This window comes from Mobula hypostoma, chromosome 1 (genome assembly GCF_963921235.1).
Source record: "Mobula hypostoma chromosome 1, sMobHyp1.1, whole genome shotgun sequence".
Classification (NCBI taxonomy): domain Eukaryota; kingdom Metazoa; phylum Chordata; class Chondrichthyes; order Myliobatiformes; family Myliobatidae; genus Mobula; species Mobula hypostoma.
In genome coordinates, this window is record NC_086097.1 from 98,865,268 (window position 1) to 98,877,843 (window position 12,576).

The window sequence follows — 12,576 nt, forward strand, 5'->3', positions numbered from 1 at the left end:
CTTCTTATACTCCTCAAGCACCTTATTTACTCCCTGCTTCCTATACATGTCATACAACTCCCCCTTTTTCTTTATCAGAGTTGCAATATCCCTTGAGAACCGAAGTTCCTTATTCCTATTCACTTTGCCTTTAATCCTGACAGGAACATACAAATTCTGCACTCTCAAAATTTCTCCTTTGAAGGCTTCCCACCTACCGATCACATCCTTGCCAGAGAACAACCTGTCCCAATCCACGCTTTTTAGATCCTTTCTCATTTCTTCAAATTTGGCCTTCTTCCAGTTAAGAACCCTAGGACCAGATCTATCCTTGTCTATGATCAAGTTGAAACTGATGGTGTTATGATCACTGGAACCAAAGTGCTCCCCTACACAGACTTCTGTCACTTGTCCTAACTCGTTTCCTAACAGGAGATCCAATATTGCATCCCCTCTAGTTGGTCCCTCTATATATTGATTTAGAAAACTTTCCTGAACACATTTTACAAACTCTAAACCATCTAGACCCCTAACACTATGGGAGTCCCAATCAATATATGGAAAATTAAAATCCCCTACACCACAACTTTATGTTTCCTGCAGTTGCCTGCTATCTCTCTGCAGATTTGCTCTTCCAATTCTCATTGACTATTGGGTGGTCTGTAATACAATCCCACTAATGTGGCCATACCTTTCCTGTTTCTCATGTTTTGGACTTGCCCAAATCTTGGAAAATATTGGAAGGAAATATTTCAAACTTTTTCTGTACTCTTTAAAGTAAATTTTAAGCCTAATCCTTTGATTGCCCTATTTGGTATTGTTGGAAGGAAAGATATCATTTTGAAGACATCTGATCTGCACATTCTGGCTTTGATCTCTCTTATGGCTACGAGGGCACTTTTGTTTAAATGGAAGGATGCTGTCCCGCCTAATCATGCTTAGTGGTTACGGGATGTTATGGCATGCCTAAATTTAGAAAAGATTCGTTGTTCAACTTCTGAATCTAACCAAGATTTTCAAAATTTGTGGGGGCCGTTTTTAAATCATTTTCATAATCTTTGATTTCTTGTTAAAGTACAGAAGGCAGTTAATAGTATACTTTATTATCTGGTAAGTTTCTTTTTTCTTTTTTTTCCCCCCAAACAGCTTCAGCTTTGGTAGTGGGTGTAGATCTTTTTTTCTTTAAGAAAATTTTTTATATTCTAATATACGAACTAATCTAATCCATGTGAATATAGAGTAAGGAGTTCGTTAATGTGATTCAATATACCGTATCTCTTTTGTATTCTCTTGAATTCTATTGTATTCTCTTGAACTCTGTATTCTTATATATATAGAAATCAAATCAATAAAAATATTGAAAAGAAATCAAGACTCACAAATCTGTTAAAATCTTTATGAAGAGATAACTATGAAGAATGATGCGGGTAGGGTGGTGGACACTGTCTATATGGATGCTAGTAAGGCCTCTGACAACGTCCTGCATAGAAAGCTAGTCTAGAAGATTAGATCACATAGGAAGTGCTAGCTAAGTGGATACATTATTAGCTTGATAACAGGAAGCACAGAATGACGGTGGAAGATTGCTTTGCGGACAAGTGACCTGTGTCATGGGGCCAATTACAGCTGGTCTTTTATATAAACAATTTGGATGAGAACGGACTGGTATGGTTAGTAATTTTGCTGATGACACTGGGAGAAAGCTAACTGCGTCACTATGCTGACCTCAGTTTTTCTAGCCAAGGTTATCACCAAAAACGTTTGTATTAAATTTCATCTGATAACTTTTTCAGACTTGTTTATGGGGGATTGTTTAATGTCTTTCACTCAGTTAGTGGACAAATATGACTTACCTAATGCACACTTTTTTAGATGTTTATAAATTAGGAATTTTTTACGTAGTTTACTTCCACATTTTCCCTCTGTTTATCCACCCAATATGAGATACCCTTTTTCAGGTTAAACCATTTCAAAAAGGACTGATGGCTTTAATTTATAAATGGTTATTGAATTTGCAAAAGGTATCCAACGATAAAATTAAAGGTGTGTGGGAATTGGAATTTTGAGAGTCACTTTCAGATAAACAGTGGGATAAGATTTTTCATTTGGTAAATATTTCATCTATTTGTGCCCGTCATTCCTTGGTACAGTTCAAGGTAGTACATTGGGCACACATGTCAAAGGATAAATTAGCCTGTATTTTTCCCAATATTAATCCTATTTGCGACAGAGGTAATATTGAGGTGGCTACTTTAACTCATACGTTTTGGTCTTGTATCAAGGTAGATAATTTTTGGAAAGATGTCTTTAAAACTTTATCAGAAGTCTTGAATTTGGACCTACAACCGAATTTATTTACAGCAATTTTTGAGATCATTCCACCGGGAGCAGGATATATTCCTGTTTCTGCTCAACGGATGATAGTTTTTACAACTTCATTGGCTAGGAGAGCCATTTTGCTTAAATGGAAGGATTCTAATCCACCTACTTTTATTGGCTTTCCTCCATTATGTCCTGTCTAAGTTTAGAGAAAATAAGAAGTCAGACATTTGATACATCCTTTAAATTTGAAGAAACCTGGTGACCTTTTATTCAATATTTTCATATGGTCTGATTTATTGCTCTTCCAGTTACTTTCTTGAAACTTTGGATTTGATCAGAAAGTTTCTCTTTCTTCTTGCTTTTACTCTCAGTATGGGCTGCCCAGTCCCTTTTTTTTCTTTTTCTTTTTTTACTTTTTGTTTTTGTTTATAGAGAATAGTGGAGTATATATATATATATATATATATAAATAAATTTCTTTATCTCTATTTTCTTTTTATGAAATGATAAGAGGAGAATTGATTATTTTTATTATATATTATTAGATTAATACTATGTATGATCTTGATAATGTTTATTTTACCTTTTATATATATTGTTATCGATATAAATATTTGAGATAATTATCCTCTTGTTTGTATATATGTACTTTAAAAAAATTAATAAAAAGATTGATAAAGAAAGAAAGAAAGAAATTTCATCTGCTTCATATTTGAACGGGCTGAAGTGTGATGTCTGTTTCTGTCCCCACCTGCCTACTTCAGCTACTTACCTGTAAAACTGGAACTCTGCGCAGTTACGAAGGATCAATCAGCAACAGAACAAAATGAGCAGGAATTCTAATACCAACCCTGGAGAAAATCACTTCTTTAAAGCAGATGAACAGCATCCCATCATTAGTCAGCACCATTTCACAGCCCAGATGCCAGGTGTGAATAATAAAGTGATGGGTCCATTCTCTCATTAACTCTCCACTGGCTAAATCCATACCGCTGGTCTCCCAAATGCCTATTTGTACACACACTAGTTAGGTGTTTAAAAACTGGGCAGGCTTTCTCCATGTACAGTGTAATATTAGAAACGTGTGCCTGCCAATTTGGTCTACAATGACCAAAAACAGATTAATCCCACTTCCCAGCTCTTGTACCTACAGCTCCTCAAGTGGTCACCAGGTACCTTTTAAGTATTGGTAAAAGTTTGCATCTTCAACATCCTCTCAGCAGTGTGTTCTAGAACCTTCTTGAATTTAAAAATATTTGCCTCACAATTTACTCTAAGCCTTTCAACAACTACCTCAGGACTAGCTCTCTGCTTATGGGCCCTTTCTCTTTATCCCTAGATCTCTGATGATTTTATACATCTCAGTCAACTCACACCAACATTTTATTAATTCTGAAGAAAATAAATCTAGACAAACCAATCTCTTCTCACACAGTACAACAGTACTAAGACTACATTAGCCACAGTAAGCACAAGAGAATATTCAGACCTCACTAAGTTAAATAGAGTACAAGTTTTAAAACAGAGCTATAGGTACAGTGGCAGAGCTAGTAGAGCCACTACCTCATAGTGCCAAATTGCTGGGCCCAATCCTGTACTTGGGTGCTTTCTGTGTGGAGTTCGCATGGTTTCCCTGTGACCACACAAGATCCCCCCAGGTGCTGCCCCCCCCCCCACACACCCTAAAGGCATGCTGGCCATAGTAAATTGCCTCAAATGAGCAGCAGGATCTGTGCAGATCTTATGAGAATGTGCTAAAATAAAATTAAGATTCATGTAAACAGGGAGTTGATGTTTGGCGTGGAGTTGTTGGGCTGAAGGTTATATCTATGACTCTAAAGTTCACAATGCACCAGCACACAGATGGAACTACCAAACCGAGTACCAGGCAGTAAAAGTCAAAGTCCAAACTGAATACATGTCACCATAAACTACCTTGAGATTCATTTTCTTGCAGGCATACTCAATAAATCCATAATAGAGTAATAACTATAATAGAATCAAGTGAAAGACCACAACAATTTGGACGTTCAGCCAGCAAAAGACAACAAACTGTGAAAATACAAAAAGAAAGAAATCACAACAATAAATAAACAGGCAATAAATATCGAGAACACGAGATGAGGAGTCCTTGAAAGTGAGTCCACTGGTTGTGGGGACATTTCAGTGATGGGACAGATGGAGAGACATTATCCTCTCTGGTTCAGGAGCCTGATGGCTGAGGGGTGGTAACTGCTGATGGAATGCATCAACAATACCTCATACTCAATGTAAGCAGAAATAGACCAGTAGAACACAGCAGCTTCCCAAGGGTCTCGAACTGGGATGATCTCTTTGCATCTCCGCTTGCCTGCTGTGGTCCAGGCAACAAGGAGATGTTACCAGAGGGGTTTACCAGGGTGTTGCCTGGATGATGGCGTGTTAGTTATAGGAGGAGGCTGGTGAGGCTGGGATTTCTTCCTCCTGAACATCAGAGGCTAAGAACTCACCTGATAAGTGTGTCAAAATTATGAGAGGCAAATACAACCAGGATCCTTTCCTCAGGGTAGAAATGTTTCATACTAGAGGGCATAGCTTTAAGGTGAGAGTGGGAAAGCTTAAAGGGGACATGCATGGAAAGTGTTTTTTTAACATGGAGTGTGATGTGGGAGTGGAATGTGCTGCCAGGAGGAATAGAGGAGAGAGCGGACTGAGGAGCAGTGGAATGGAGAGGGGGTGCGGTCAGGTGGAAGGGATTACTTTAATTTGGCTTCATGCTCAGCACAGATATTGTGGGCCTACTTCTCTGCTGTATAGTTCACGGTTCTATGTTACTATGGTAAGAAACAAAGGTCAGGCTGCTCAACATTGTACTCTGCGTTGGTTTCTGCCTCAGTGCACTTTTGATCTATTGGGACGGCATGCAGCAAAGTTTTTCACTGCGTCTTGGCACACTTTACAATAATAAACCAATGCTAGAGCAGGTTCCATTCTGTATCCCCACTGAGGATAAGAGGGAGTCTGCTGTAAAAAAACCCTGCATCGCACTCACCCAGTGTTGCCAGATATTGCTGTGAATCAGCCATGGGTGCCCAAAGATTCCCTTCCTCTGCATGATTCTTGTTGCTCATCAAATCTACGTCTGGCACTGTGACGGGAATCAGGCTGAATATTTCAGAGAAGGATTCTGGGAAGCACTCTCTGACTGGGGAATCGGTTTCATTCACATCCATCATCTGAGCTGGCAGTCCAGAACATATCCTCTCCCATATATCATCAGCAGACTCTGTCTCTCTGGCAGCCATCCCTAAAGACAAATGACGTTGGTCAATATTCTCTTAGGATTCGTACACACTTAACTGAGGGAAAACTGCTGAGGCAAAAAGCAGATTCAGTCTCGTACCAGAGCGTAGGCAGCCATTTCACCAGCAGCACAGACAAGGGTCAGGCAGTGTGCACTGACAGAGTGGCAAGTGATTCCCTCGATGGGGGAGCAACCCATGGTCACCACAGTCCTGGGCCGCAGGAAGCAATGGTAGTGGCATAAGAAACAGAAACAAGCTAAATCCACTTGGCCCATCAAACCAGTTCTGTTATTCAGTGAGATAAGTTTTCTCAGTGCCTCTATTTACTCAACATCTAAGAATATCCTTGAATATACTCTCTCAGTAAGCTTCAACAGCTGTCTTGGGTAAGGAATCCAGTACTATGCTCTGGCTGAGGAAGTTTAGTTCCCATCTCCTTAAAAGCAGAAGAAAGCTTTTGACCCATCAAGTCTATTATGGTTCCATGTAGGCTCTCAAAACAATCCCATAATATATCTGTCCCCTGTCTTCCTTTTTTATTCCCCGCCATTTACATCAGCCAATTAACCAACTTACCCATAATCTTTTGGGATGTGGGACAATATAGGAATGCGCACACAGGGAGAACGTCCGAACAGCACATAGACAGCACTGGGGACCGGGACTGAACCCGGGTTTCTGGAGCCCAGGTACCTGTTGTACCACTGCCGCCTTTCCTCATCTCTCCCGCACGGCTGCCTTGTCGTTTTGAGACCAGACACCAGAAATAATCACCTTTACCCCTGCTTGCCCAGCCTAGAAGAAGCCTATACAGTCTAACGTAATCACCTTTTCCCGAGTCTGGAGGATATAAGTCAATTTGCACAATCTCCTCTCACAGAGCAACTCTCCCCACTCCATGGATCTGGTCAGCCTACAGCCTCCAAGATGGAGAGACGTGGGGAGTCCGTGGTGCAGATAGGAGGGAGGGGTGGGCGAGGACCTAGGGGATGAAGCTGGTCATCGGGGTGTGAAGGAAGGGGACCTTGGGGAATTGGTGGAGGAGAGGGAGGGGAGGAGAGGAGGAGGGAGGGGAGGAGAGAGGGGAGAGGGGAGGAGAGAGGGGAGAGGGAGGGAGGGAGGGAGAGGGGAGAGGGAGGGAGGGAGGGGGGGGGAGGGAGAGAGGGAGAGAGGGAGGGAGGGAGGGAGAGAGGGAGGGGAGAGGGAGGGGAGGGGAGAGAGGGAGGGGAGGGGAGGGGAGGGAGGGGAGGGGAGGGGAGGGGAGGGAGGGAGGGGAGGGGAGGGGAGGGAGGGAGGGGGGGGGGAGGGAGGGGGGAGAGGGGGGGGGGGGAGGGAGGGGGGGAGGGGGGAGGGAGGGAGGGGGGAGAGGGAGGGGGGGGGGGGGGGGGGGGGGGGGGGGGGGGGGAGAGGGGGGGGGGGGGGGGGGGGGGGAGGGGGGAGGGGGGGAGAGGGAGGGAGGGAGGGGGGGAGAGGGGGGGAGGGGGGAGGGGGGAGGAGAGGGGGGAGGGGGGAAGGGGAGGGGGGGAGGGGGGAGGGGGGAGGGGGGAGAGGGGGGAGGGGGGAAGGGGGAGAGGGGGGAGGGGGGAGGGGGGAGAGGGGAGAGGGGGGAGAGGGGGGGGGGAGAGGAGGGGGGAGGGGAGAGGAGGGGGAGAGGGGAGAGGAGGGGGGGGGAGGGGAGGGAGGGGGGAGAGGGGAGGGGGGGAGGGGGGAGGGGAGAGGGGGGAGGGGGGAGGGGAGAGGGGGGAGGGGGGAGGGGAGAGGGGGGAGGGGGGGAGGGGAGAGGGGGAGGGGAGAGAGGGGAGGGGAGAGGGGGAGGGGAGAGGGGAGGGGGGAGAGGGGGAGGGGGGGGGGGGGAGGGGAGAGGGGGAGGGGAGGGGAGAGGGGGAGGGGGAGAGGGGGAGGGGGAGGGGGAGGGGGAGGGGGAGGGGAGGGGGGGAGGGGGAGGGGAGGGGGGGAGGGGAGAGGGGGAGGGGGAGGGGAGAGGGGGAGGGGAGGGGAGAGGGGGAGGGGAGAGGGGAGGGGGGGGGAGGGGAGGGAGGGGAGGGGAGGGGGGGAGGGGAGAGGGGGGAGGGGAGAGGGGGAGGGGAGAGGGGAGGAGGGGAGAGGGAGAGGGGAGAGGGAGGGGAGGGGAGGGGAGGGGGGGAGGGGGGGGAGGGGGGGGAGGGGAGGGGGGGGAGGGGAGGGGGGGGGGGGGGGGGGGGGGGGGGGGGGGGGGGGGGGGGAGGGGGGAGAGGGGGGAGAGGGGGAGGGGGGAGAGGGGGAGAGGGGGAGGGGGAGGGGGGAGAGGGGAGAGGGGGGGAGGGGAGAGGGGGGAGGGGAGAGAGGGGGGGGGGAGGGGGGAGGGGAGAGGGGGGGAGGGGGGAGGGGAGAGGGGGGGGGGGAGGGGAGGGGGAGGGGGGAGGGGAGGGGGAGGGGGGAGAGGGGGAGGGGAGAGGGGGGAGGGGAGAGGGGGAGGGGAGAGGGGGGAGGGGAGAGGGGGAGGGGAGAGGGGGGAGGGGAGAGGGGGAGGGGAGAGGGGGGAGGGGAGAGGGGGAGGGGAGAGGGGGGAGGGGAGATGGAGAGGGGGAGGGGGGAGGGGAGATGGAGAGGGGGAGGGGGGAGGGGAGAGGGGGGAGGGGTGAGGGGGAGGGGGGAGGGGAGAGGGGTGAGGGGTGAGGGGGGAGGGGAGAGGGGAGAGGGGAGAGGGGAGAGGGGGAGGGGAGAGGGGGAGGGGAGAGGGGGAGGGGAGAGGGGGGAGGGGAGAGGGAGAGGGGGAGGGGGGAGGGGAGAGGGAGAGGGGGAGAGGGAGAGGGGGAGGGGAGAGGGGGAGGGGGGGGAGGGGAGGGGGGGGGGGGGGAGGGGAGAGGGGGAGGGGGGAGGGGAGAGGGGGGGGGGGGAGGGGAGAGGGGGAGGGGGGAGGGGAGAGGGGGAGGGGGAGGGGGGAGGGGGAGGGGGGAGGGGAGAGGGGGAGGGGGAGGGGAGAGGGGAGGAGGGGAGAGGGAGAGGGAGAGGGAGAGGGGAGGAGGGGAGAGGAGAGGGGGAGGGGGGAGGGGGAGGGGGAGGGGGGAGGGGAGAGGGGAGAGGGGGGAGGGGAGAGGGGAGGGGGGAGGGGAGAGGGGAGAGGGGAGAGGGGGAGGGGAGAGGGGGAGGGGGAGGGGAGAGGGAGAGGGGGAGGGGGGAGGGGGTAGGGGGAGGGGAGAGGGGGAGGGGAGAGGGGGAGGGGAGAGGGGGAGGGGAGAGGGAGAGGGGAGAGGGGGAGGGGAGGAGGGGAGAGGGAGAGGGGAGAGGGGGAGGGGAGGAGGGGAGAGGAGAGGGGGAGGGGAGGAGGGGAGAGAAGAGGAGGAGGGGAGAGGAGAGGGGGAGGGGGGGAGTAGGGTAGGGGAGGGAGAGGGGGAGGGGAGGGAGAGGGGAGGGGAGGGAGGGGAGGGAGAGGGAGATGAGGGAGGGGAGGGAGGGGAGAGGAGGGAGGGGAGGGAGAGGAGGGAGGGAGGGGAGGGAGAGGAGGGAGGGAGAGGGAAGGGGAGGGATGGGAGAGGGGACGGAGGGGGAGGGGAGAGGGAGGGAGGGGGAGGGGAGAGGGAGGGAGGGAGGGGGAGGGGAGAGGGAGGGAGGGGGGAGGGGAGAGGGAGGGAGGGGGGAGGGGAGAGGGAGGGGGGGAGAGGGAGGGAGAGGGGGAGGGGACGAGGGGAGAAGGGAGAGGGAGTAGTAGGGAGGGGGAGGGGAGAGGGAGGGAGGGAGGGGGAGGGGAGAGGGAGGGAGGGGGGAGGGGAGAGGGAGGGAGGGGGAGGGGAGAAGGGGGAGGGGACGAGGGGAGAAGGGAGAGGGAGTAGTAGGGAGGGGGAGGGGAGAGGGAGGGAGGGAGGGGGAGGGGAGAGGGAGGGAGGGGGGAGGGGAGAGGGAGGGAGGGGGGAGGGGAGAGGGAGGGAGGGGGGAGGGGAGAAGGGGGAGGGGACGAGGGGAGAAGGGAGAGGGAGTAGTGGGGAGGGGAGAGGGAGGGAGGGAGGGGGGAGGGGAGAGGGAGGGAGGGGGAGAGGGGAGAAGGGGGAGGGGACGAGGGGAGAAGGGAGAGGGAGTAGTAGGGAGGGGAGAGGGAGAGGGGACGGAGGCCGCCCCGCCAACGTCACTCACCCTCTGACTTCCCAGTCGCCGCCTCTGAAGGAGCAGGAGGCGCGGCGCGGCGTAAACGTCATCAAACGGCGACAGCAGATGTGAGTGGGGGACGGAGGGACGGAGGGTCGGAGGTGGGTGATTGTGGAAGAGGCACAGGGAAAGGAGAGAGGGAGTGAGTGATGAAAGGGGAGCTTGGAGCGAGGGAGTGAGCAATATAAATTGCTAACTGTATTTTGTCCCTCAGCACGGCTTTTCCATTCGTAATCCTTAACCTTTGACTCTCCAGTTTCCAAACACTTGACCCCCACCGGCACCCTAGGTAGAGAATTCTCCCTTCCAAGAAGAAATTCCTCATCCTCCATTCTCAGCTGCCCACTTATTTTTAACTTTTCTTCTGAGTTGTAATTCTCCCACCGGGGCGGGGGGCAACTATACCATCAAGCCTTCTCGAAAAAGAGGTTTCATTCACAGAGCAACACACACAAAGTGCAGGCCAGGCAGCATCCACAGGAAGAAGCACAGTTTCTTACTATCTCTTCTTTCAGTTAGTCCTGACGAAGGGTCTCGGCCCGAAACGTCGACTGTGCTTCTTCCCATGGATGCTGTCTGCAGCTTATTTCGATCTACGCTGCTCCCCCACCCCCAATAGCAGATGTTGATGCAGCCAGTTACAATGCTCTGCACGGTACATCTGTAGAAACGTGGGAGAGAATGTTAAAGATTAGGAGGCAGGCTAATGAAAGAGTCCCCAGGTTGTCAAATGATAAAAATATAGGGCATGCAAAATGCTGGATCAGTGATGTGTGCGCACACGGTTCTGGTCTCCTAGCTATTAGGGAAGATGTCATTAAGTTGAAGAGACTGCAGGAGGTACTCACAAGGACGTTATTCGGACTGAATGGGCTGAGTTATAAGGAGAGGCTGGAAAGGCTGGGACTTTTTTCCCTGGAGTGTTGGAGGCTGAGGGGTGACCTTACAGAGATTTTAAAAAACCATGAAGGATAGTCACAGTCTTTCTCCAGGGGTAGGGTGGACTAAAGCTGTAAGGTGAATGGGGAAAGATTTCAAAAGGACCTGAGCGAAAACTTTATTACACAGAGGATGGTGGATATGTTGAATGTGCTGCCAGTGAGAGCTGTAAAAGGATAAAATGACAACATGCAGACAATTCATGGATAGGAAAGGCTTAGAGAATGTGGGCCAAATGTAGGCAAGTGGGACTTGGTGAAGAGGCATTGATGGTGTGGATAGTCAGAGGCTTTTTCCCAGGGCTGAAATGGCTAACACGAGAGGGCATAGTTTTAAGGTGCTTGGAAGCAGGAGGAGATGTCAGGGGAAAGTTTTTTACGCAGGGAGTGGTGAGTGCGTGGAATAGGCTGCTGGCGGCGATGGTGGAGGCGTTTGCGATAGGGTCTTTTAAGAGACTCCTGGATAGGTTCATGGAGCTGAGAAAAATAGAGGGCTACGGGTAAGCCTAAGTAATTCTAAGGTAGGGACATGTTTGGCACAGCTTTGTGGGCCGAGGGGCCTGTATTGTGCTGTAAGTTTTCTATGTTTTTGAGAGCTTGATTGGCATGAACAGACTGAGCCGACGGGTCTGATTCCCTGTTGTATGACTATGGATAAATGCACTGAAACCTTGGAGAGCTGGAAGGATGAGGAAAGTTGAAGGAATGAAGGTGGGAATTATTACCAGACCATTGGGGAATTGACAGCAAGCTGATGAATGAGTGGAATAGGGTGCAAGACAGCTACCACTAGCCACGTGTACCTGCAGAGGAAGAGGGATGTTTTGAGTGAGTTTCTAGGTTGTCTGGTGATGGTGTTGCAGATATTGGCACTAATTGTTGTTCTTTGGTTCAGTTCAAGGGACGTGCTGAAAATGCTGAGGCTGTCTGTTATGTTTCCGATGGGTATGCTACTTTTCAGGACCATGGCCTGGACGTCCTCTGGAATCTCCCACTCTCAGCTAGTCGAGAACCTGAGAAGTGAGTAACTCCTGCCCTTTGGTTCTGGGCGAGCTGCATCCATTCGTTAGTATCGTGTGGATAAACCAATCAGGTCAGGTGACATGTGGAGAGAGAACAAGGTGGTGCGTTGGGTAAGGACCCCCAGCACCCAGGGCATGCCCTTTTCTCACTGTTACCATCAGGTGGGAGGTACAGAAGCCTGAAGGCACACACTCAGTGATTCAGAAACAGCTTCTTCCCCTCTGCCATCCGATTCCTAAATGGGCATTGAAACCATGAACACTACCTCACTTTTTTTAATATTATTTCTGTTTTGCATTATTTTGAATCTTAACTATTCAAACAAAAATACACACACACACTTACTGACATTGATTAACTTTATATATTATCATGCATTGAACTGCTGCTGCTAAGTTAACACATTTCAAGACACATGCTGCTGATAATAAACCTGATTCTGAAAGTCCTTAGCACTTCCATGGTTAGTGTTTAATACACATGGGTGAAGGGGAAAGGCAAAGAAACACTCAGACTGTGGCGCTTGTGAAACCCATGTTCTCTTTTCCATCTGTTCACATGTTTTCGTATACCCCTCCTCTCTCTTGTACTCTCAGAGCTTGACAAGGTGAGTATTTCCTCCAGCTTAAGCCCACAAACCAGGATTCAGGGTTTGAACGTGTAGGGTCAGCCATTCAATGCAAAGAGGCTCAGAAATAATTTATCCTGATGGTGGTGAATCTTTGGAACTCTGCCCAAGACAGCTATGGAGCCTGGGGATAATCAAGGTGGAAATTGACAGGTTTTTAGATGTCAATAGATATGAGATGAGTACTTCTTGGGTAGAAGATCAGAAATTATCCATGCAAAGAGAAACAATTCATGTTTTAGGTCAGAGGCCCTTCATCAGAAATGCAAAGGTGAGTAAAACA

General features: G+C 50.8%; 2 protein-coding genes and 1 pseudogene across 7 annotated transcripts in view; 1 reads left to right on the forward strand and 2 right to left on the reverse strand.

Annotated features, from left to right (window-relative positions):
* The window catches only part of ccdc32 (coiled-coil domain containing 32), a 29,255-nt gene extending 19,507 nt beyond the window's left edge, over positions 1–9,748 (reverse strand). The window contains exons 1-2 of one of the 2 annotated variants that reach the window (XM_063053495.1): positions 9,693–9,748; positions 5,333–5,587 (exon numbers count right to left, since the gene is read on the reverse strand). In XM_063053495.1, the coding sequence (XP_062909565.1) occupies positions 5,333–5,585 (253 nt within the window). In that variant the 5' untranslated portion in view covers positions 5,586–5,587; positions 9,693–9,748. Of the gene's footprint in view, positions 1–5,332; positions 5,588–6,413; positions 6,627–9,692 lie in introns of those variants that run through there. The other variant, XM_063053504.1, reaches the window with a different exon arrangement.
* LOC134336853 (uncharacterized) lies at positions 6,822–8,017 on the reverse strand (annotated as a pseudogene).
* The window catches only part of LOC134349322 (protein-L-isoaspartate(D-aspartate) O-methyltransferase-like), a 50,475-nt gene continuing 47,586 nt past the window's right edge, over positions 9,688–12,576 (forward strand). For 2 of the 5 annotated variants that reach the window (XR_010018647.1, XM_063053471.1), the window contains exons 1-2: positions 9,731–9,772; positions 11,538–11,662. Coding sequence is in view for 4 of the 5 variants with exons in the window: in XM_063053471.1 (XP_062909541.1) it covers positions 11,557–11,662 (106 nt within the window). In the remaining variant the exon portion in view is untranslated. Of the gene's footprint in view, positions 9,806–11,537; positions 11,663–12,576 lie in introns of all 5 variants that reach the window. The other 3 variants (XM_063053481.1, XM_063053458.1, XM_063053449.1) reach the window with 2 other exon arrangements.